Source organism: Etheostoma cragini, chromosome 7 (genome assembly GCF_013103735.1).
Source record: "Etheostoma cragini isolate CJK2018 chromosome 7, CSU_Ecrag_1.0, whole genome shotgun sequence".
In the NCBI taxonomy this organism is placed as follows: Eukaryota; Metazoa; Chordata; class Actinopteri; order Perciformes; family Percidae; genus Etheostoma; species Etheostoma cragini.
Genome location: NC_048413.1, coordinates 8,533,963 through 8,556,903, shown reverse-complemented (window position 1 = coordinate 8,556,903; position 22,941 = coordinate 8,533,963). Strand labels below are relative to the sequence as shown.

The window sequence follows — 22,941 nt, the reverse complement described above, 5'->3', positions numbered from 1 at the left end:
ACAGCGTTGTAGAATGTAGAAAATAGATTACCTAATGTGTCACTTAAACAGAACATCTCAATAAAGCTGGAAGTCACAAGCGAGCATGAGCAGAAACCCCAGAGGACAGGGATCCACCGATCGTCTGTGAAATTAAAAGCCTCCCCATACCTCTGCAACAGTGAGTGGCCCCGCAAGCAGCGACAAACCAAACCAAAGCACAGCAGAGCAGAGCAGAGCAGAGCAGAGCAAGGCAACACAGCGGTAAAGCAAAGAGGCACTTCAAAAAGGGAATGTGGTTTCGGCAGCACCGTGTACACACCTTGGCATTAATATAGGGGTCAAAGGGCCCACAGCGTTTGAACTCTTTATGGTCTACAGAGCTCTGGGAGGGAGGAAGAGAAGATAGGCCAATGGTTTTGGTTTGAACAAGCAATGAATGAATGAATGAATGATGATCACAGATGAGCAAAACTAAACTTTAAAAAAGGAGAAAATCAGACTTGAGTTAATGAACAATCAGATGTCATGGACAGGCAGGGAGAAATGACACAAAATGAGACAAATGTACTTTTTCATCTAGCTGATTTTTGGTTTTGTTTGGTTGTTGCTACATTTGATAAGATTTCCTGGTTCAGACTACATTAAGTGGCGCTCATGATGGGTCATTTCTCCTCATCCCAGACAGGACAGGCCAGAGATGGAGCCGGTCTGGAGGCTGTCTGTGCAGTAAGCAACCAAACAAAATATGAGTTAAAACAGTTAAAATGGTTAAAATGGTGTCAAAGCACTTCATGTTTCACAGCAGCACAGCAGAAGTCAGACTCATGATGCACTGAGGTCACCCTCCTTTTTAACAAATATAGTAATACAGTACAGAGCATGCCATGCCAAACTAGTATTACTACTAATATTTAGAAATATTTGCATGATGCATTTCATTGCCAAAAATGACCTCCTTACCAAACGGGAAAAAATGATCCAACTTCCTATGGCTGCTATCTAAAGCATGAACTGTAATTGTGAAACTGCAAGAGGTCAAAAAAATGTGCTGAGTGTTCTGGGATTGTTACCCACATGTTCTTTACTTTAGCTACTGCTGAGGTTCTCATACTTATTCTGCATAGGCAGACTCCTAACAATATACTGCATATTCTAACAAACTGAGAAGAATGAAGATTGACTTCCCTTCATGACCCGATTCTAAATGCATTTGGAAAACCAAAATCGGAACCTTAAGAGTGAGACCGAAAAACACACACACACACACACACACACACACACACACACACACACACACACACACACACACACACACACACACACACACACACACACACACACACACACACACACACACACACACACACACACACACACACACACACACACACACACACACACACACACACACACACACACACACACACACACACACACACACACACACACACACACACAGCGGCAGACCTTCTCGTTGAGTTTGGGGTGCGAAGGTCCTTGGTGAATGAGCAGTTTGACGATATGTTCATCTCCCTTCCATGCAGCCAGGTGGAGAGGGTAGCAGCCCTTGTTGTCGGCGATGTTGGTCAAGGCCTCGTTTCGTAGCAGCGCCTCCACCACCTCGCTGCAGATGAAGGAAGGGGCGGGGCCAAGAGTATGAACCACACTACTGAATACCCACGGTCTAAACAAACTGCCTATCAATAGCTTTATTTTTCCCGTGGGAACAATTTCCTGTGAGGACAAACCACATTTAACGCAGAGCATAAACAGAGGAGCTGAGACAGAGTGCAACATAGGCCTGTCTCATCACTGATGTACCTGTGTCCATTTAGGGCGGCGTGGTGGAGAGGGGAGTATCCAGTGCTGTCCACACAATTCACATTGGGGCCTCTCCAGATGCTGTTAAGAATAGAAAGGATTGTTAAGCTTCCATCACACACACACACACACACACACACACACACACACACCTCAGTAAAGTCTCTAACTGTGGGTGTGACTGATTCCGCTATCTCAGGTCCTGTCTGTCACAGCAGCTAGTTCAAATCACAATCACACCTGTGTGTGTGTGTGTGTGTGTGTGTGTGTGTGTGTCTTAGGGCTGGGCGATCAGATATCATGATATTCCTAACCAAATACCTCAATGTCGATATAGTGTTGACAACTGATGCTTTGACAACATATCTTCAAACTTAGATTTAAGATACATAATCTTCAGTAATGGGAGTATAGTGACTAAGTGGGGAAAAGGAAAATAACAGAACAGCTAGAACAGTCTGGTAAATTCAGAAAAAAATGAAATAAAATCACTTAAAATTTATTGTGATGCCGCCTTTAAAACCAGGAAAAGACAACACTTATGTCACATCACAATAGTACAATTGAAGACAATATCTAGACTCCTCCCACAATATCAATATAATATTGATATATTGCCCAGTCATAGTGTCTCTCTCTCTCTGTCTCTCATGTGAGAGGACAGGAATGAAAAAGCACAGGCCAGCACAGCATTAGACCATAAATCCAGAAGGTACAAGACAAGCTATCATCACTGAGCAGCAGCTACGATGGATAATGGGTCACAAGAACTCCACGCAACTTCAGCCAGATTGTTCTAGGCCAAGTCCTGAAGAAGATTAGGCTTTTGTTATGCAGTATAAGCAACAACAAACAAAGCATTGGGCCAGAGCTTAGAAGCATTAAAAAGGGGTAAAGTGTAAAAGATGGCCCGGCATTTAGTCCACCACTCTCATTCACTGGAGCTGAACTCAGCTGTCAGCTCAGATTGGTTTGTTTCTTTTAATTTGCAAAGAGCACAGTGGTGAGGAGGAAAAAGAACGATGATGGAGGGGGGAGGTGAAGGGAGGCGGAGGGAGGAATCTAAGAGGCTAAAGGATGTCTGGTGAGACAGAGTGCCAGGACTGGGATGTGAGGCTCTCTGAAAGACCTTAACACACCCTAAATAAATCATGTGACAAGGAAATCCCAGCACTAGTGAACCACATATCTGAGACCAGAGTCATTTGCCAAACAGAAAGAGAATGGGAGCAAAAGCAGTGGGCCTCACAGAGGATCAATCATGAATGGGAGGGAAAATCAACAAAAAGTGAAGACATTTTCATTTTATTTTATTTCCTTAGCTTTTGATCAATTATAGAAAGCCGACTCAAACTACTGATTTGACATTAGGGTAGCCTCAAGAATAATTACTTGTTTAGATTGTAATGCTAGCAAGTCATTTCTATGAAGACACACACAAACACACACACACACACACACAAAGACACACAGACACACACACACACACACTTTTGTCGCGGTAATGGCTGTTTTGTCCCCCCTAAAATACATCTCCCATAATAGCTCTCACAACAGCCTGCAATTACACAGTCAGAGCCATCTCATTAAATAAGTGTCTTGGAGGGCTCTATAGCCTTCAGAACACCGAGCAGACACACAGGGATGCGCCACTCTACCAGTCATAACCTAAGCCGTTTAGTTCTTACAGCAGGCCTTCTGGTCTCATCACAGCAAGCCGGCAGCCATGAGGACATGGGGCATCAAAAGCAGGGCGTGCTAAGAGGAAAAAACTAGAGTGTGAAAATGTGGCGGTAGGAAATTGGTGCATTTCTGATATAGAGGGGCTGGGGGCTTCATCACACATACACACTTGCTCTCCTTCCCTCCCCAACCAACTTTATAGTTTGGAATATAGCAATACTGGATGGCCACTGAACACATCAAAAAGAAAAACTGAGACAGAAACAGACCTCTAGTTGCTGTCCTAGATAAAAGAGTTATGTAACGGCTTACAGCAAAAAGCCCATAAACAAATAACATTAACATGAACAGAGCAGCGACCACGACTGGAAAATTTAACAAATTCGAACATAGAGGCAGTAACAACTACCAGAGTAATGCAAGAAGGCATGCCATGAGTTTGGGAACATAGACAACATGCATGAACATGGCTTCACTCTTTGCTACAGACATTGCAATATGAATGCCAGCACATCTTGATATAGTTAGTGATTAAAGTCCAGAATGTTGACAATAACTCTTAGAAAAAAATGCTATCATTTTGCTTACAATAAAATATTGGTGCAAAAGCTCCTTTTTAGCCCGGTGTGTCATGGGACATATTGAAAGATTTCACTTTGACATTCAAAGTCATCAATTCGAAAGAACATGTAGAATAAAGGCTCAAATGTATGATTGCTTTGAAAATTGGTTCTCCTCAGCAGTCATGACTGATGTGTCATTGCCAAAAGTTCTAAAAATGTCACTCAGAAACACAAACATTGTGTCACATCAGCCACATGGCCAAAGAAAACCCCAACCGGGTTGCAATGCATCCCAACCCACAGCAGCATGTCACTTTCTGGTTTCTATTTGCTTTATCTTACAGATCTAATCTGGGACATGGGTGTTAATTTACGCCATCAAAATCCTCTGCATGCAGAGGGAATGAAGATGTCTGCTGTTCACTGTCATGGTAAACCAGCTATAAGCAGAGCGGCCTGTGGCAGCAACTTTAAAGTGCCCATATTATGAAAAAAAAGATCTGGGATTTGGGGTTTTATTTGTGTCACACACATACAACTTGTAAAAAAAAAATATTCATGCTGCTTTGAGGGAGATACAGGTTTCTGAATGTCCTCTGCTGTAAGTCTCCGGGTGAGCTGTTCAAAATCTCATTCTCAATGGCAAAACACTGCTACAACACGCACACTAGTTCACCATAATCTCCAAAAGAACTACTCACATGTTCCTGTTCTGCAGGTATTCCACAAGTGGCCCTCCTTTAGAAGAAGTCTCCCAGCTAATCGTGCCTTGGACTGACCAAAGTTGGAGAAAGAGTTATCTAGCTCATGGGATCTTACCTAGCTACTGAGCATGTGCGATAGTAAAGAAGTGAGATGTCTCACTTTGTGGCTTAAACAAGTGAGTGTTCTCACTCTGTAGCTAAAACAAGTGAGAGGTCTCACTCTGTAGCTAAAACAGAGACCCAAACACACAGGGTAAAAACAGGATCTGCAGCAATATGCGGTATAAAAAAAATATGGTGTTTTTTGATAATGAAACCATGTAAACCTATCCTGGTACAACCTCAAAATACAATTATGAACCTGGAAATATGCATAATATGGGTGCGTTAAGTGCAGTCCAAGTGTTTTGGCAGCATGGCACTCAAGGGCATGAGTCAGAGTGGTACTCGACAGTCCACTTCATCCTCTTACTACGGCTCGCAAGCAACCTCAGGAAGGGAAGGGGCTTCGGCCCCTAGCAAGGCAATGGGCAAAACTGAGTTGATTTGGTTCGGGAGGGGGGCACATTCATGCGAACTGACTGAGGAATTCCACTTTGAAAGGCTGAGCTAATCCTTAATTTCCCTGAGGGAATATCAACGGGATGAAACTGGAGTTTGAAAAAGATTCTGGGGGGCTTTAATTCTGTGTTGCACAAAGCCTGGCCAATGTGAGAGGAGGAAGGATAATAACAGCTCCCCTCTCTTTTTGTGTATTCTCCGCATTAATCTGCTGATGTTAGTCACACATACTGAAAGCATTGTAGAAAGACTGTCATTTCTAAAATATGTGGGCCTTAACACACATTTCCACTGTGTTTATATCGTAAATCCAAATGTCTCGGAGCTGTGTAATTACATACACAAACAGAAGAAACTAGAGGTGGACTGATTAATAGGCCGACTGATTAATCGGCTTTTTTGTTTACATACTCGCATCGGCCAAATTATTTTTTTTGTATTCATTTATTTAGGGCAGAAGTGAAGATCCACTAAGAAGTGTTGATGCATTTTCTTCACACTTAAAACAAAGAAATGCTGCTGGTTGCTACTGTGTGCAGCACTACTACTGCTAAAATTGGTAACTGATTTTAGTTTATTTTCTTCTTACCTGTTTCACATATGTTTTATACATTTTTATTTTGCAATCAAATTTTTTATTTAAGCGTATTTATACAATATATGTCTTTCCACTATACATTTTGTATTAAAGTATACAAGTGCAGATTGGTGAAGTATTCAATACATGGTTATGTTGAGAAATGTTGTGCATCTTAAGAAATGATTAATGTTACATTTTATCTTTCAAATAGAAGTTTAAAAACAAAATAATTGGCCAAAATAAATCTGCACATATTTTTTGTGCAAGATTTGCATCATGCATCAACGAGTGGAGTTATTTCCCATCAGTGGGTATTCAAAGTGAACCTTTCTATTTTGCCAGTATCTTGCAATATTTCCAGCGGACCCCGGAGTCATGAAATATGAGGGCATGTTTATTTATAGAGCCCTGGGGGATAGGGAATGCCAAATTCAGTCTTAGGTTTAAGCAAATAAAACCCAGGTGTGTGTGTGTGTGAGTGTGTGTGTGTGTGTGTGTGTGTGTGAACCCGGTGTCAAATAAACAGATTTGTCCTCCAGCCTATTAGCGGTGTGACCACACGGGGGATTAGTCTAGCCCAGGGCACTAAGCCCAGCAGTGACTGGCGCATGTCAGCCACCGTCAGGGAAATTGGGCTTAATTATGCATACTGCTGGCGGGTGGGGAAACCAGATGCCGCGCAGCCAAACCGCCAACCTGAGCATCTTCTCCTCCGCAGAGAGAGACCGAAGTACCTGCCAGAGTCCTCCAGGCCTGAGAAGGAATACTCTAAATGAGCTAAAACATCTGTGTTGGGATCAAAAAACCACACCTGCAATAAAGTAGTGCACAGTCATCATGAAGGTTGTTACGGACCAAAGTAACAGGTAGCACATAACTGTATTGTTTTGAAGCAATATTACAAGTTAGGCAGCTCAGAGGAACAAATTAGGCTATGACACGATATGACAAGGCTTCAACAAGTCTATGGCCAACATGTCTTGAAACTATAATTCTTGATCATATGGTTGCAGTTTCTGATCATTTAAGATATGATAAGATATATCTTATTGTCCTCAAGGGGAAATTTCACATGGGCAATGGTGTTACACCAAGCTGCAACCAGCTCCAAACAATAATACATAGCCACAGCACAACCAAAAGATTTGTTGAATATTTCATGTGTAAAATATAAGCATACAAAAAATTAGTAAGTGGAAAAAATAAATAAAACAGAAAACCACAGTATACAAGAATGTGTGTACCAACTTCCCTCACGGTTCATCCAATAGACCTCAAGATATCTCACCCAGAACCATAAATGTCAACTTCATGGTGGAAAACTAGAAAATCAGGGGATCACCAAAATCAGTCTTCATCCTCTAAGGACCATCCATATCTGTGCACACTTTCTTGGCATTCCACCCAATTTAGTTGTTGAGATATAACAGTCTGGAGCACAGTAGTGGATTGACTGACAATGCCATTCATAGAGCCATGCTGCTAGTGTGGCTAAACAAGATAAATAAAGCACTTAAAATGTTACTGAGGTGTTTGAGGTAGGCATCCTTCAAAATGTATCAAGTAATTCAATTGCCAGACTTCACCAATTCAGATATTTTAATTTGTAATTTATTTTTTCAAGTACTAAAGTAACTAGGGGTTGACTGATTTTCTTGAGCCGATATTTTGAGCCGATACTGCTTTTGCTCCTTAATTTGCATCATAAAAATGTAAACCCTGCCACACTGGATTTGTTATACGAATCTGCTCTGCCATTTCTTTAAAAATAAACAAAAACACAGATCAGTGTCACTTCTGCAATCATCTTACATTCATATCACCTAAATATCACCTATGGGTGTACTGCATATGGTTAACTGTGTAAGGGTAAAAGGCTTTCATCAACATCTACAACTCAGCCTGGATGATGCCTTGTTTGCTGATATATTATTAAACAGATACAATCAGGTCATCACAAAATGTCCTTTGTCAACACATTTAAATAATTTAAGAAAACAATAAACCTGAAAAGTAGCCATTAAAATAAGGTGCTTAATTTGTAATTAAGACTACCATGGTGCTAGTGCTAGGGGTGGGGGGGGAGTGCGCGGTATGAACATGAACTGCAGCGTTTCTAGCAACACAGAGCTGCCTGTGGATGCGCAAAACAATGCGAAAAAACGCAGCAGTCACGTATCGCCCATTGCCGATACACGTAAAAGTGCAAATATCGGCCTGGACGATAAAATCGGTTTAACACTCATTTTAACAGGGCTACTGAAAAATACTTCTCTTGTTTTAGTGCAATAGTAAACAGCTCAAGTTATAAAGGAAAGCGAAAACAACGACATATGGTAGCTCATTTGCCAATTCAATTGTAGCGCACAGCTGTAACAAAGCCTTCTTGAGTTCTTATGGCTCATAAGCACATCATAGTGAAGTAGTAGTGAGAGCAGTTCAGCCTAGTGAAAGCAGGAAGTGTACATAAACTAGAGATGTCAACAGCCTATGATCAGAGCATTCCAACGGGCTCCAGCAGAATCAAAATGAGGGGCGTGAAAATCACTGGTGGCAAGGAAAACCCATTCAATCACAGCCGGTTTTCCAACAAGTTGGCGTTTCCCACACCAACTTCACAGCAGACGCCACAGCACAACAACACAGATCTCGCCGTTTCACACCGACATCCCCTGAGCATCTTTGCTTGAAAGAGCAAGCTGGTGTGCAGTTTCAACTGAGCGCTAGCCGGATGGATGGAGGAGGCTTCTGAATAGCAACATCTGACTCTGTAGCAATATCCTACAAATTCCTGAATATCCTATTTTATTAAACTAAAATTAGGTTATTGTATACCGGCAACCGCGGGGCACAGACCTCCACACAGCCGGGGATATCAGAGCAGGGACTACTTGAACAAAAACACACACGCATCATTGGCAGTATGATAATAACACCCAAAACACACAGTTCACTCAGTGGTTTCTGTGACATGAATAATAATAATTTGAATGAATACTTAATACCGCTCACATTTGAGTAGGCGGTTCTTAATGTGGCCTAGTACTCCTATGTGTGTGTACACACTGCTTTAAAAAAAATGGTTATATGTGGCCCAGACCACCTCTGAATGTAGTCAGAGTGATCAGATCTCAATTGAGCCAGGGTGCAGTCACACCTGTACTAAGAGCTCTCCACTCACTTGTAATTGGATCACTTAGAACAAGATCTTAATACCAGCAGTTAGTCTGTTGCCAATCTGTTTAGTCACTCTGAGGCTATCCAGTCTAGAAAACTATGCTACGTTTCTTTTATACAGTTTGCACAAGTGTCAACGCAAAGGGGATCTTGGATCATTTGTTTCCTGTGTGGACATATTGAGGCCAGTGCCATTACTCTGGCTCCAAGTACAACATGTTTGAAGTCTGGAGGTGGACTGGAGGTTGGCGTGGGCCCAGCAGGTGGCCAAGAAGACTGCTGAGAGCAGCAGAGTGGGAGAGGAAGGAAGACGCCAGCCAGCAAGCCAGACGGATGAAAGTGTCTGGGTCCGGGGCTGCAAACAGCCAGCTAACACATGTAGGGCTGCACAGGTTGAGAGAGCGGGCAGGAAGTCTCTGGTGGTTGTGGTCCCTTCTCCCTACAAATGGGTTCAAACACCACACACGGAGATGCAACACAAACTCGGCAGCCTTATCTTTTCCATTTGTCCATTTGTTATTACAAGGTTTTACATGAGTGGGGGTGCAATAGAGTTGACATAAACAAGCAAACATAAAACATAAATGTGTCTTTGTGTTGCTGTCCGGCTAATTCATAATCAACTTACTTTTAACACAGAAACCAACTATATAAAAAAAGAAAGAGAACCAAGAGCCACAAATGGGTTGTAAAGATCTTTGTCATGTTATACAAAGCACAATCATTTTTATTATCATCATTGCTAGGCATCCTTAAAAGATACATTTTCTATTTTAGACAACTCTGAGGAAACGTTTCCTCTCCAAACTAATTAAGAAACCCCTGACCCGCTTGATGAAAGCCTTTTTTATCCTGCCGTCATTAGGTTAAAGTTAAGATAGCTACATACTGCAAACATGCGCTGTAAACATAAGACGCAGAACATCCCAAGTGCAGATGCTGATCCTGGAATGCTAACATGCTGGTGTTAGATTTCCCAGCTACCACTGCTACCCTCCTGGCTTGAACCAGCTACAGTGTATTTGGGTTCAGAGGTCAACAGTTGATGAAATGGGACTGCCAGACCTGCAGTTAGCTACCTAGGAATGGCCCGACGTTCTTCCCAGTACTGTAACAGTGACAGAGACGGCCTCGTTACCGCTTTCTGCCTGCACACAAACAGCAGCCAGTGAGACAGTTTGCGTGAGCTTTGACAGCTACTAGAAACCCAGCTAAAGGCCGAGGGTGTCAGATTCCCGCCGTGAGCCTGTCATCAGCAGACACACCATCCCGAGTCCTACAGTGCACCTTCACACTCAGTAAATTCCACATTCACAAAAGTCTTCTTAACAAAGAAGCTTCGGGGGAATTCTTTTTTTTAAAGGACAGTATGTGCTCGTTTTTATTCCACAGGCATTTTATCGGCAAACACCAGTCTGACTGCATGGGTCTGCTTGGTTGGGATAAGCCAGAAATTGTGGATGTAATGGGATCAAATAATTTGGAGTTGTGCCCAAGCCTCTTAAAATGCTAACCAAGTCATCACACAGATAGCTTTCCTCGCTAGCATTTAGAGAAAAGAATCACATGCAAAGAAAATAAGAAGCCGTTTTCACCAAATATTACAAATCCCCACTTGTGTTAGCCCGCAGGAGTAATGGGTAGAACACTCTAAGTAGGTGGTCCAATTCTATTCAAATGACAGCTCAATTTTCTTTGTAAATCTAAATAAGTACAGAAAAGCCCCACAATGGTCTTTAGGGCCTGATGTGAATATGAAAAGCCATGCTTCTACGCTCTGTCAGAGGGACAAAGGACACGGCTGTGAAGCTGGGAGACAAGCCCTCATCTGGATAAGCTCTCAGAGCGTCTGTCCAAGAACTCCATGCATTCTTCTGTTAATTCCCCCTCGGTGGGCAGGCACTTTCTCTGCCAGGGACTTGTCTTACCTCCGTCAGACCACAGCAGCTGCCTGTGTTTGGACAACCTTGTCCAGGAAGTGCTAGTGAAGAGTTCCTCCCACAGACCTCTGGGATCAAAACGGCTCATGGGGCTCTAGCAAAAACTATGGTGTGGAGAAAAGCACAGCAAATGTCTCGCCTTAAATAAGGCCCAACATAGACACCAATGTGGCCTAAATAGTATCAACTCATCCAGTTTACTTTTGCATCCATCATCACGGCACAGTGGCACTATGACCTTCCAACTCTAGGAATACCCGCCCAGCTCATTTTGGTGATAATGGAGCACCACGGAACAAACGTTGGGGGCGGTAGCAGTGTTAAACATGTCGGGGTCAGCGTCTATCCCATGGCAACCGCTGGGATGCAGCCGCCTGGGAAAGCAGACATTCCTCAAAGCAGAGCTGTACCGACTGCCTAGTTACAAAAACAACACAAGTCCTGACATGCACCCCATTCCAAAGCAAGTATGGCAAAAATCTATTTGAAACACACACACACACACACACACAACACACCTTGAAAGAAGCCCAAAGCTTAATAGGGTTAGATTATTCATCTGCATAGCATGTGGGTTAACCCTCCTGTTGTCCTCGGATCAAATCTGACCCCTTTAAAAATGTCTATATCTGAAATATGGGTTTCTTTTTAACCAAATTACCACAAATAATGGATGGGATTCCATACGACGCTCTTGGCAAATACAATTGATCACATTCATTGAACTCAAATATTAGGTATAATTAAATTAGGGTTATTGAGCATGAATTCTAAAAAGTAAAAGGTAAAAATACTGTAAAACTAGTGGTAGTAAGGTGCTGTTAGGGAAAACTAAACAAAAAAAGTCTGAAAAGGGGACAAAAATGTCAAATTTGTTTGTTTTCGACCCTGGAGGACAACATAAGGGTTAATCTGTACAATAAACAGGCACTGTAGCTGTTACTGACTATATTCTGTGCACTGAGCCCAACATCTCGCTGTAATCGCACAAAACAATTATAATTAAATGGACTGTTAGGCTACAGACCAACTAGAATTACAAAGACGTTTCATTATAGGAATGAAGTTAAAGAGCTTGTGACACAGGCTAGAATTTTTTATTAAAGACAGATCAAATCTCTTCTGACAGGATTACAGGCCTACGCTTTCCAACAATGGATGATGAATAAGTTACAAAGCCATTCTGATAAACCGACCCACAGCCCATACTACTGGAGTGATTCACTGTGATGTCCTTAAACATATTGACATTTACATTACGCAAACTAAATGAAATGCCGTACACAACAGCAACAAGCCCCCAGGCTGTACCTTGGTCACTAATTTCACAACTTATTAGTGTCCACGGGCAACAGGCATATTAAGACACTAGCAGTTCATTCATTTCCTTCAAAGTCTAGCCAATAATTTGCCAGTGCTATCATTGCCAAACATTGATTACTCAAGTCTGAATAAATGACACAATGGGCTTTTCAGTCCGCCCACAGATCTGTGAGGGAGAAACAGAGGCAGCCTTGACTGCATGACATCCCTGAATTGGATTCCCGATTAGACGGCTTTAATGTAATTACCTTGAGTACACTGCAGTCTGCACAAAGTAACACAGCGATGCATCACCTAGAGCTTCGCCGAAACACTTGTTCCTTTAATGATAGTTGCTGCCACCAGGATCCCAGAGGAGCAGAGCAATATTAGATTTTGATTGACAGACGTTCACCTGCATGTGCTCAGCATTTAAATATGAGTTCCGAGAAGCTACTTGTAGGCTTTTGACATGCAGCACTTAACCTGGCCATTAGTTTGACCTTAACACCATCTACAAGCAAATGTTTTACATATAGGCTGGCAGATACAAGTATTATATTTAGTCATATTATTTCATATTACCCAGCAGCCCTCATCTGCACAAAGTTACAAGGATGGAGATGGCCCAGCCAAGGTACCTCTTCATAATACTGCAATATTAATCTACATTTTCAAAAACCGATACTCAGGACCATTACCATAGCCTTAACCAATATCTTCCTTGTGTTTCCTGTTCTGTAGACCAGCACTCCAAATCATTTTAGGCATTTTCATCTGATTATCTCCAAACTACAGTATGTGCACAGGTGGCATGTTGGCAAGTATGACTGGTACTGTATTTTGATTAAAGTTTGCTGTCTAATTTATATTTCTAATTAACTAATTTAAGAGGAATATGCAGGACAAAAAGCATTAGTGACAAGCAAAGCCTCAAAAAGACTCGACCTTTCTTCCAGCCTGGCATGGTTGGTCATGTGAAAAACCACAATAACCTCACTCAGGACTCATCTTTGACCGCTGATAGATGGAAACGATACCTGCCAAGCTTACATCTATGCAACTGCAGTAAAGAAAGGGTTTTTGTTGTTCTTGTTGTTGTTGTTTTTTTAAATCTAGAGCTGTTTAAAAAGAAACCGGCAAACCGTAAAATAATGCTGAGAGTCTGGATCTGACAACTGGCTTTCTGCTCCACCTTCACTATGAGTGTTAGCAATTAATAATGCATCGGTGATAGTTTTTAAAGAGCTCATGGGCTTTTTTGTTGCATGTTTCTGTAGTTTAGTTGCATCATTACTAACCAGGTCGGTTGAGCACATTACAGTACAGCTGGCAGGGACACAGAGCTGGAAGCTAACAAAGAAGCATGCCACTGCTTCTGCGCTGGTTAAGGTTGTGTATGTTTGGCAATGCAAAATACGCATTACACTATGTACGTAGCCAGGGATATTTAAATACTTACCAATACCATAGGCTTTAACAGTAAATGGCCAGACAATATTTGATATAGACAACTCTACTGGCTGTCTCCCATTTAGTTATTTCTGACTCCGCTTCCCTATTTCAGAGCCTACCTGAGCAGACTGGAGAGCGGGTGAGAGGAGGCGCCGTGCCCCCCGCTGCTGCCGCTTCCACCGGTACCATACAAACCGCTGCCGGTGCCAGCGGACTGTCGCTTCCCGGATAAAAGCTTCTCCACAGCGGCCAGGTTTCCCGTGCGCGCCGCTTCAAGAAGTTCCTGCTCCTTCCCCATCGCGAATCCCAGAAAAAAAAACCGGAGGAGGCGCGGGGAAGAGAAGAAAAAGGGGGGCTTGGTTGCGGGAGTGAAATTCAACTGCGAATCCCGTTTTCTCCCGACCTCAAGTTATTCCTCAGTACTGCTCTTGTGGCGAGGAAACACAAGCTCCCACCGCCGCTGGATCCGTCCGTCCCTATCCACGGTGCCGCTGGTGCTCAAGGGGGAAAAGTTTCGGTCAGCAGCACGGTACCACCATCAAGCAAACTTCCTCTGACCAGTCCCCTGAGTCTCGTCCGTCACTTCCTCGAAACTGCCCTTTATTTCTGCATCTCCAATCCAAAATGCCTCAGACACACACATACCCCCTAGCACACCCGCCCTAGCTGCTTAATAAGGGAGGTGGATGGGATTAAGCAAGATGGCGCCCGAGCAGGATTACACATCCAGTATTCAAAACATCTAGTCTACTGTCACATTTAGAGTCCAAAGCAAATTTCGTAATTTATCCCTTTAATTTGTATTACAAATTATAGAAGTGTTAGAAACATGTATATAATTTACTTTACATATACTTAGGCTACTAACCTACAGTATACTCTAAGTAAAGTTGACCTGACTTGCTACTATAACCAAATGTAACAACCTATGTTTACAGTCTATCTTACAACTTTCACCAATAACTAGGAAGTATTGTTGGCATTCATGACAGTTTTGCTGAAAACAACCCGTGTCAAATTCCCTCATAGGGGTGTGAACAGGAACATTTCCCAACACCTGAGATTACATAGCTAGGCAGTCTGTGGGTGAGAGGTAAACAGTTGGGACAGCTGTTTACCTTGTAACTTAATAGTTAAATCGTTGCCTTCTTTTTAAAAAGTTGTTCCTAACAGTTAAAGCAACAAAAAAACAGTCAAAAAAGTTTAATGTTAGCTTGTTTGATACTGCTAATGCTCTGTGTTTGTGCCTCGTTGCCTATGTCTATAAAGTTCGTTCAAAACAGGAAACGGAAACCCAGTGCTGATGCTATCAATAAGCCGAGAAACTAGCATTCTGATGCCATCATTGCTCTTAGTGTAAGGAGTTGCTTAAATGTAATTAATTGTAAGGGCAAACTCAGCGTTATCTGTTAGATTTCTTGCCAACTGGGACCAGTTACTAAACTAACGGTAAACATCCACGTAACTAGCTTGAGTTAGCTTACCTCCACCGTTAGCTTGGCTATTGCTGCTGTTTTGTTGACGCCTAGCTGCGGAGAAGGTAGGTGCATGTTGTAACCATCCATTTTTGTATTATCTAGCTAAGTGTAATCATTAACACATACGTAGTTAGGTAAAATACATTTCAGCTGAGTAATGTTATAGATGGTTATGCTTTGTCAATTAGCGGCAACACTTGCTCCAGACCTGATCCGAGTAACGTTCTGGAAGCCGAAGCGACGGCGTTAGCCAAACTGGTAACTAACTACTCAACTGCCTTGTTGATACTGCAGAATCTGAAGCTGCCAGCCACTGCTGCAGGGACTGAGTAATTATGGCTGACCCTGCTCGGATCAAACCTGAAACTAAACCTGAGAGAACAACTTCTGCTAACGAGGAGCATCCTAAATCAAGGGGAACTGAAGATGTGCCTGCCTCAGTAAAACCCACAGATGAAAACAAAGAGTCATCCTCGCAAGATGAGTCCAAACAGGAGGTGAAATCTGTGAGTTGTCTAACAGTGGCGCTCAAATACGAGACCAATGGACCTTACCAGTCAATTTCCTTTCAACAAAAAAAGTCAAACTTTTGAAGACTTAAATGTAAACTAATAATAATAATGTATACTTTATTAATCTAGCAAGGGGAAATTACAATGTCTTCACTGTTACTAAACACATTACATAGGATTGAGTTAAATACACATACTCAGTACCTATACATGCACTAAAAGGAGAGATGTCAGAGGCTGCCAATGGAAAGGCGTCCCTGAGCAGTTGGGGGTTTGGTGCCTTGCTCAAGAGCACCTTGACAGTGTCCAGGAGATTAACTCCTCTCTGGCTACCAGTCCACCACCCTACTTTGGTGCGTATGGGGAGTTGAACCAGCAACCTGCCAGTTCCCAACCCAACTCCCTACTGACAGAGCTACTGCCACCCCAAAACTAAACACAAGCAGCAGTACAAGAGTATTTAAGTGAACGCCATGTTGAGGATATTATTGTTTATGTGGCTTTACGAAGGGCATCTCATTGTTTTTAGTGGCTCTAAACAAGTGTGTCGTCCACTGTAAAGGAAATGGCAGCTGGAGAAGATGAGGAAGAAGGAACCTCCGGTGAACCGTCTGCTAAAAGACTAAAAGTGGAACCAGAGAAGAAAAAGGAGAAGCGCCAAAAGGTTGATGAGGATGAAATACAAAAGATGCAGTAAGACTATTTTATTGTATTTAACAGAATATTCTAATCCCAAAAAACACCCAAAATTTGCGTTCCATGGCAAACACCACCATCACCTCCCTGTTTGTCTTGTCCAGAGTTTTGGTGTCGTCGTTTTCTGAAGAGCAACTGAATCGCTATGAGATGTACAGACGTGCTGCTTTTCCTAAGGCAGCTATTAAGAGGGTAAGCATGGATAAACACTGACAAGTCTTTTTTATTTATTTTTTTTAATCTGAAACTATTTTATTGATATCCTTTTCCTCTCTATTTTCCAGCTGATCCAATCCATAACAGGATCGTCTGTGTCCCAGAATGTTGTGATTGCCATGTCTGGTATTTCCAAAGTTTTTGCTGGGGAAATAGTTGAGGAAGGTGGGTGGCTGACACACAAAACCAAACACACTCAGATCAAACGCAAAGAAATCCATGTATAAACAGTTTTTATTTTGAACTTCTCCCTGCATTTTAAATGTTGCTATTATGCAGTTAAATAGTTTTGTCTTTGTCCTCACAGCATTGGACGTTTGTGAGAAGTGGGGAGACACACCACCGCTTCAGCCCAAGCACATGAGGGAAGCAGTGAGGAGGTTAAAGAGCCGAGATCAGATTCCCAACACCAAGTACAAGCAAATACTCTTCCACTGAGAACCCTGGGCTTTAAGTTGCATGGGGAGCATGCCTTCAATAAAGAGTGGTGCCATAGCTTGTGCAGCTACCTAGACAGTTTATTTTCTACTAACCTGAGTCAAAATCTGTGACTGTAGTGTTGAAGAATGATCAACACAGACAACATCAAGTGGGTCTCTTATGTAAAGACAGCAGTAGAAACTCCTCTCTGACCTTCCATTCACCTCTAAGTTAAATACTTGATGCAACATACAGTGCAAATGGTGTGAAATTCTATAATGTATAATGGTTGTAAATACAGTACGTTTTAAATTGCTCTGTTCGTGTGGCTGAATTATTTAAAAGGCTTTGGGGAGATGTTTGTGTGATGCCTTCAAGTTCCAATGGTTTGAATTACAAAAATGTGCTGTTTTTTTTTTATAGTCAAAAGCACACACTGGATACTCCTTTTGACTTTTTAAAAATACATTGTTTGGATCCTTTTTCAGATTTAAAAAACCTCATGAGTAGTCTGCAATTTTTTTTACTTGTCATTCAGATGATCTCAGAATTGAAAAGTTTGTCTCACAATACTAGAATAAAGAATGTTTCAAGTATATTTGGAAATATATACTTTTTATTTAGGTTAATGTCGAACAAACTAATCAGAGAAAAGAAAAATGTGGACGCAGTCAGATTTTTGTTACCCGGAAACACAAAAACTTAAAGGCACAACGCAGATGTGTTCAGCAGTTAGTCATTTATTTTACTTTTAAAATATTTTCAACATACTAGCTTTGGTTCACAGAACCAATGTTATATTAGCCTCAATGAAGTGATAAAAACGATACAAAATTCAATGTAACTACACAACTGACAAAAATACTGAATTACGTCAGAACAAGTGCAATTTCCAGTGAGTTTATCACACGAGTGCAAGTGATTCACGAGGCATTAACTACGCAACATCACTCCCGTACCAGTACATGCATCTGCTCTCAGTGGCAACAAATTGTCAGGTTGAAGTGAATCTCGTTACACTCTTCATCTCCTTTTTGCATGGTTATTAACACAGGTTATGAGCAGATGGAATTCAGAGCACCAGTTTGTCAGCAGAATAGTGATGCTACTTAACATTGAGGCCTGACAGAGAAGAAGAAAACTGGATCAACCTTACAGCTACATGTTGCATCCAGCAAAGGAAGTATACTTTTGTATCAGTGTACATGTGTCTTCTACGGCCATGCAAAAACAAAAACATCAAATGCTGATAAGATTACAACTATACGTTACACTTTTAGAGGGCAGTATCTCTATTTTATTACACGGATATTAGGATGTGTTAAGTATACATGCAGTTGATGGGAAAACAAACTGCTAGGCAGGTGACTCTTTTTTCTTTGATATTAATAATCATAAAAATTGAAGAATTCCACATAAAAAATGTGTAGTGTTACCGCTCTGTCACTTTTTTGGGTTAAACCAAAGCGGCTTTTCTATTGCTTAAATATTTTACATTCCTCTTTAAAAATGCAAATCTTTCATTCATAGCTTGCAAGGCAACCAAAGTTAAAAAAGAAATGAACGTTTTGAATGGGAATGCTTGGCCACCAGGGGTCTCCCACGCACACAGTGGGGAAATGGTGACAGGTGAATGGTGGCTGTAACAGCTTTTGCAACCATTGGAATAGATACCCATACCTCCACAGGCAAAATGCTAAACCAATGATTTAACAATAGAACATTTGTACTGAAAATGTAGCTGATTGAATAAATTCATTGTTTGAATCAATGCATGATTTATGCATAGAACAAGAAAAGTGAAGGACAGACAGGACAGATGCCTGATAGATAAAATCCGCAGCAAATCAGAATTAAACACACTGAAAAATCTCATGTGAATTTTGGTTTACATCACACTGTGTGCATACAATATAAGTACCACGTTTTTTTGTGTTTAAAAAAAAAATGTAATTTTCTTTGATTGATATGGCTTCAGTACACTGTAAAGTAACTGGTCTAATAAAACAAAAAAAACACACTTTGAAAAATCTAAATAAATACACAAATAAGTTCATGACCATTATACTTTACATGATAAATGTGCACAGAGGTAATAACACTAGCAGTCTGAGTTGATTCCTGGCAAGCTACAAAGGTTTTAAGGAGATCAAGTATTATAACCCTGGTAGCTGGTGTAATCCCTAACCTCTTTAAACCAAAGTTAAAGTAAAAAGACTAACCCAGTTACAATACTGAAGCTACTGTGCACCCTGCTCTCCACAGCCGAGGGAGAGAACAAGAGGCGAGTCGTCTTGAGTTGACATTCAACCACAGAGCGCATTGTTTCACAGTACAAAAGAAGCAGGATCAACTTTTCACAACGCAAGGACTAAGAACACTGATGATTCAACCTGCTTTTTGAGAACTTCAGTGTGTAACCATTCCACCTTGGCAAGGTGAAAGTGCACCCACCTCTCAGTGAAAGCAGTGATATGTTTCCAAAAAAAAAAGAAAAAGAAAAAGTGCAATGTTTTTTCCTACCTTTCACAACACATTTTCAAGAAATAACAGCTGACATTGTCATAATACTTTTCGTAAATGAAAAAAAAAAAAAGCTCTACGCAAGTAATCTACATTATTAAGTATATTTAGCTTTATGACAGTCTATCTGTAAATGTGCTACGTGTAAACTAGAACTGTTCACGAAGCATGCTTGACATAAGTTGGGTTTTTGTAGAGGGAGCGACTCATGGACTAGCAGCTGTCTGGCAGTGTCCGTGCATGTGGAGAGGAGGTTTTGGCAAGTGCTCAACTATATGTTTCCGTTAACACAAATCATTAACTGGACAGAATTAAAGCTTGATATTTACTTTTGCATGCTTTGTGTCAAACACTGAAACCACACAATACATTTACTGTACACTGATTTCAGAGAGTAAAATAAAAAACTGGATAATTGATGTGTGATAGTACAGCAGTGAGGAATATCTAGACTGCGAGTTAAAAAGTAGTACCATTAATGTAGCTGTACGTTAATTCACTAGATTCCCCTTTTAGTAATTGTTATAGGGGCTTGTTTGTAATCTAATGAAAAGTGTAATATAGTGGGAAGTGAGCCAAAGCCACAGCTTGGATTCATTTTCTTTCCAAACATGTCCAAAGTCCAGACATGCTTCTATTGAGTCTCGCTGGGTCCTGACATTCAGCCTGATGCGTCCCATCATGATGCTGTAGGTTCAGAGGTGAAAGACAGATAAGGCTCAGAGAGTAAATGTGGGGTCATGCTTCCTGACTTCCAGAAGGAGGCGTTCTCTGTCGCTGAGGGCCTGGGTGAGAGCAGCCAGGGCATCAGAGAGCTGGAACTCCGAGGTCTGTCTCTGTAACGGATTATTGGATTGGTTAGGAGTGGTTAGCTTTGGCAAGGTCTTCCATGCCAAGTGGGCGGATATCAGATTCTGGCCAATAGCATCAGGTGTAATTACAATAACATAACTAGGGCTGGGTATCGTTTGGATTTTTACGATTCCGATACGGTAATTTTAAAAAGATTCAGAGTCCTAAATCGATTCTGGAAAAACTGAAAAATGACATCAAAGAAAGGCTCTTTAATAGAGATTTTTTTTTAAATTGAAAATGATTTAAACTTACCAATATATTAACGTTTTAAAGTACTTAAATAGATAACAAGTAAACCTAAGTCACCTAACACACAACTAAAATTATTACACTAACATAATAATAATAATAATAATAATAATAATAATAAATAACAGTTACACTATTAACAAGTAACTACTAAATAAATGTTGGTACGCTAACCAGAGTCCAGAGGGATAATATGGCATTTTAGAAGTAGCCTTTACGACAGCTGGCTAACGGTAGACTGCAGAGAAAGTGGGATATTTTTACGTCCGTTATGGAAGAACAGAGGGAAAATATTTCAGTCGACACATTAAGTGAAACCGAAAAGAGGAACTGAAATTCCATACCATACAAACCCTAACCATAACACAATCTTATGACACATCTCTGTGTTGCTGAACTTAGAGCTGACCAGTAACAGGACACCAGTGTAGTAGTGTGTTCCATGTACCTCGGAACTCCGAAGCTGGGAATGACACCACACCCGAGTTAAATGCATTCCATTTACAAGTCGGATCCAGCTAGGTTAGCCATGGTTAGCAATACCACTTCATACGCATTACGCTGTTTTTATTGTGCATACAAACATCGTACCATGTCCACAGAATATGGACAGCACTGTCTGGACGACACCATTTACAAATAACACAAATAACACAGAAGTGCTTATAACTGTGTTACAACAGCTTTCCCCAACTGTTGACACACGGAGCAGCCATCAGCTGTCTTTACGACAGGCAGATGACTCCAGATTTAAACACGAGTAGAACCTGGAACTCTAACTCTCGGCTGAGGTTTGGATGGCTTGACCTGACTCTGTGAAAGTATCATAATACAGAGCTACACACACCCTCATGGTTAGTAAAGCGTTGATATTCATTTTGATAGCCATTAAATTAGTTTGCAAGAAGTACCTTAATTTCACACTCAATGTTACACTTAACAGTCCCATACATGACATGACATTCATATATTTAACAAAAAGGTCCTTTTGATCCCTAAGCTGTGGCTGTGATACAGCCAGGGCCATAGTGACCCCTGAAGTCCTGTCCCCTGTAGGAAGAGTTCCTTTTGGGGGGGGGGATTTGAGTGTGGAAATAGTCTGCAGGATAATGATCAGTAAACAAATGGACTCTTATTTTAAAATTGAGACCTCAAGTCTAATATATTATCCTATAATATCATAAAAAATATATAACCATGTTTCGGTGTAGAATCTTAATGACTATTGTAGGCAAATTTATCATAATTAATAATCTAATTAAATTAGGCTAAACAGTGTAAAGCAATGTCCTTCACCATCAGAGAGGTTTACTTTCTTTGCTTCTGCTTTTTATGTCTTTTTTTTAAACTAAAATATGGAGAGACATATTGTAATAGTACAACTTGTCCACTCGTCTAACTAAGCAGGCAAAAAGAACTAAACATTTGCTATCCACAAAAGCCACATATTGGAGTTATGAGCTTAAAATCCTGGCTACAACACACCAAGCTGAAGCATATGCAGTATATGGTGCGGCCTGGTCTCCCCTACCTGGTGGTTGGGGTTGTCCGGACCAGCCACAGTCCCACCTGCTGAGGCTTTAGGGTCTGTCCCTTCAGCTGCAATCAAAAAGGAAATGGTAAAGTTCACTTTCTGTTCATCTTTCTGTTAAGACGTTCCAGCAGATGTTTTAAACTGGAGTGCTTGTGGTTTTATGGTTCACGACCCAGTGGTGTTCATTTTATAATTTTGTCTTGTGCCAAATATGCTTTAGTCAACAAAGTCTCGTCAATTTAGTCTATTTTTAGTCAAAAGAGAACTCAGGTATCTTATTAAAGTTTAAGTCAAAACATTTTAGTCTTTTTTAAAATAAATTATATTTGAGATTATTTCTGACAAGCGTTTCAGTCAAACAGTATTTCACACATCAAATGTTGTCTAAATTTCATAATTACCTGACAAAATACACTTGTTGAATGATGTTTGTTGAATGCAACTTTGTTAAATGCATCTGGTTTTACATCAAGCCTCTTCTTTTAAGCAAATACCATCGTACACAGACAGACGTTAGATAAGCTCCAGGGCTGCTGGGCTCTACAGCACCTTGTTTTGTTCCCATTTCTCCAGCCGCTCTGCAAGCTGTTTAAGAGAACCTTTGACAGCACTCTTTTCTTTGCTCAGGGCAAGGGGCACATCGCTACGCGCTGTAACGGCTTCTCCAGCAGGCTGAACCGGGCGGGCTGG

The 22,941-nt window shown here is 41.2% G+C and overlaps 3 protein-coding genes across 14 annotated transcripts in view; 1 reads left to right on the top strand and 2 right to left on the bottom strand.

The window, feature by feature from the left end:
* The window catches only part of LOC117947987 (ankyrin repeat and SAM domain-containing protein 1A-like), a 72,688-nt gene extending 58,236 nt beyond the window's left edge, over window positions 1-14,452 (bottom strand). For 4 of the 11 annotated variants that reach the window (XM_034877394.1, XM_034877393.1, XM_034877395.1 and 1 more), the window contains exons 1-4: window positions 13,888-14,448; window positions 1,804-1,884; window positions 1,450-1,606; window positions 302-364 (exon numbers count right to left, since the gene is read on the bottom strand). In XM_034877394.1, coding sequence (XP_034733285.1) covers window positions 302-364; window positions 1,450-1,606; window positions 1,804-1,884; window positions 13,888-14,066 — 480 coding nt within the window. In that variant the 5' untranslated portion in view covers window positions 14,067-14,448. Of the gene's footprint in view, window positions 1-301; window positions 365-1,449; window positions 1,607-1,803; window positions 1,885-13,887 lie in introns of all 11 variants that reach the window. The other 7 variants (XM_034877389.1, XM_034877391.1, XM_034877401.1 and 4 more) reach the window with 5 other exon arrangements.
* Window positions 14,453-15,037: 585 nt separating this feature from the next.
* On the top strand, window positions 15,038-19,602 carry taf11 (TAF11 RNA polymerase II, TATA box binding protein (TBP)-associated factor). 2 transcript variants are annotated; one of them, XM_034877409.1, is made up of 7 exons: window positions 15,038-15,308; window positions 15,541-15,752; window positions 16,321-16,451; window positions 16,559-16,646; window positions 16,739-16,835; window positions 16,978-17,154; window positions 19,590-19,602. In XM_034877409.1, exons 2-6 carry the CDS (start codon window positions 15,582-15,584, stop codon window positions 17,106-17,108), a joined length of 618 nt encoding a protein of 205 aa, XP_034733300.1. In that variant the 5' UTR covers window positions 15,038-15,308; window positions 15,541-15,581; the 3' UTR covers window positions 17,109-17,154; window positions 19,590-19,602. The 2 variants fall into 2 exon arrangements, with proteins under 2 accessions (XP_034733300.1, XP_034733299.1); XM_034877408.1 differs by lacking the exon at window positions 19,590-19,602 and having other exon boundaries at window positions 15,039-15,308; window positions 16,978-17,406.
* Window positions 17,815-22,941, bottom strand: part of uhrf1bp1 (UHRF1 binding protein 1) — a 21,863-nt gene continuing 16,736 nt past the window's right edge. The window contains exons 20-21 of the mRNA XM_034877388.1: window positions 22,249-22,316; window positions 17,815-20,449 (exon numbers count right to left, since the gene is read on the bottom strand). Coding sequence (XP_034733279.1) covers window positions 20,333-20,449; window positions 22,249-22,316 — 185 coding nt within the window. The 3' untranslated portion in view covers window positions 17,815-20,332. The remainder of the gene's footprint in view (window positions 20,450-22,248; window positions 22,317-22,941) is intronic.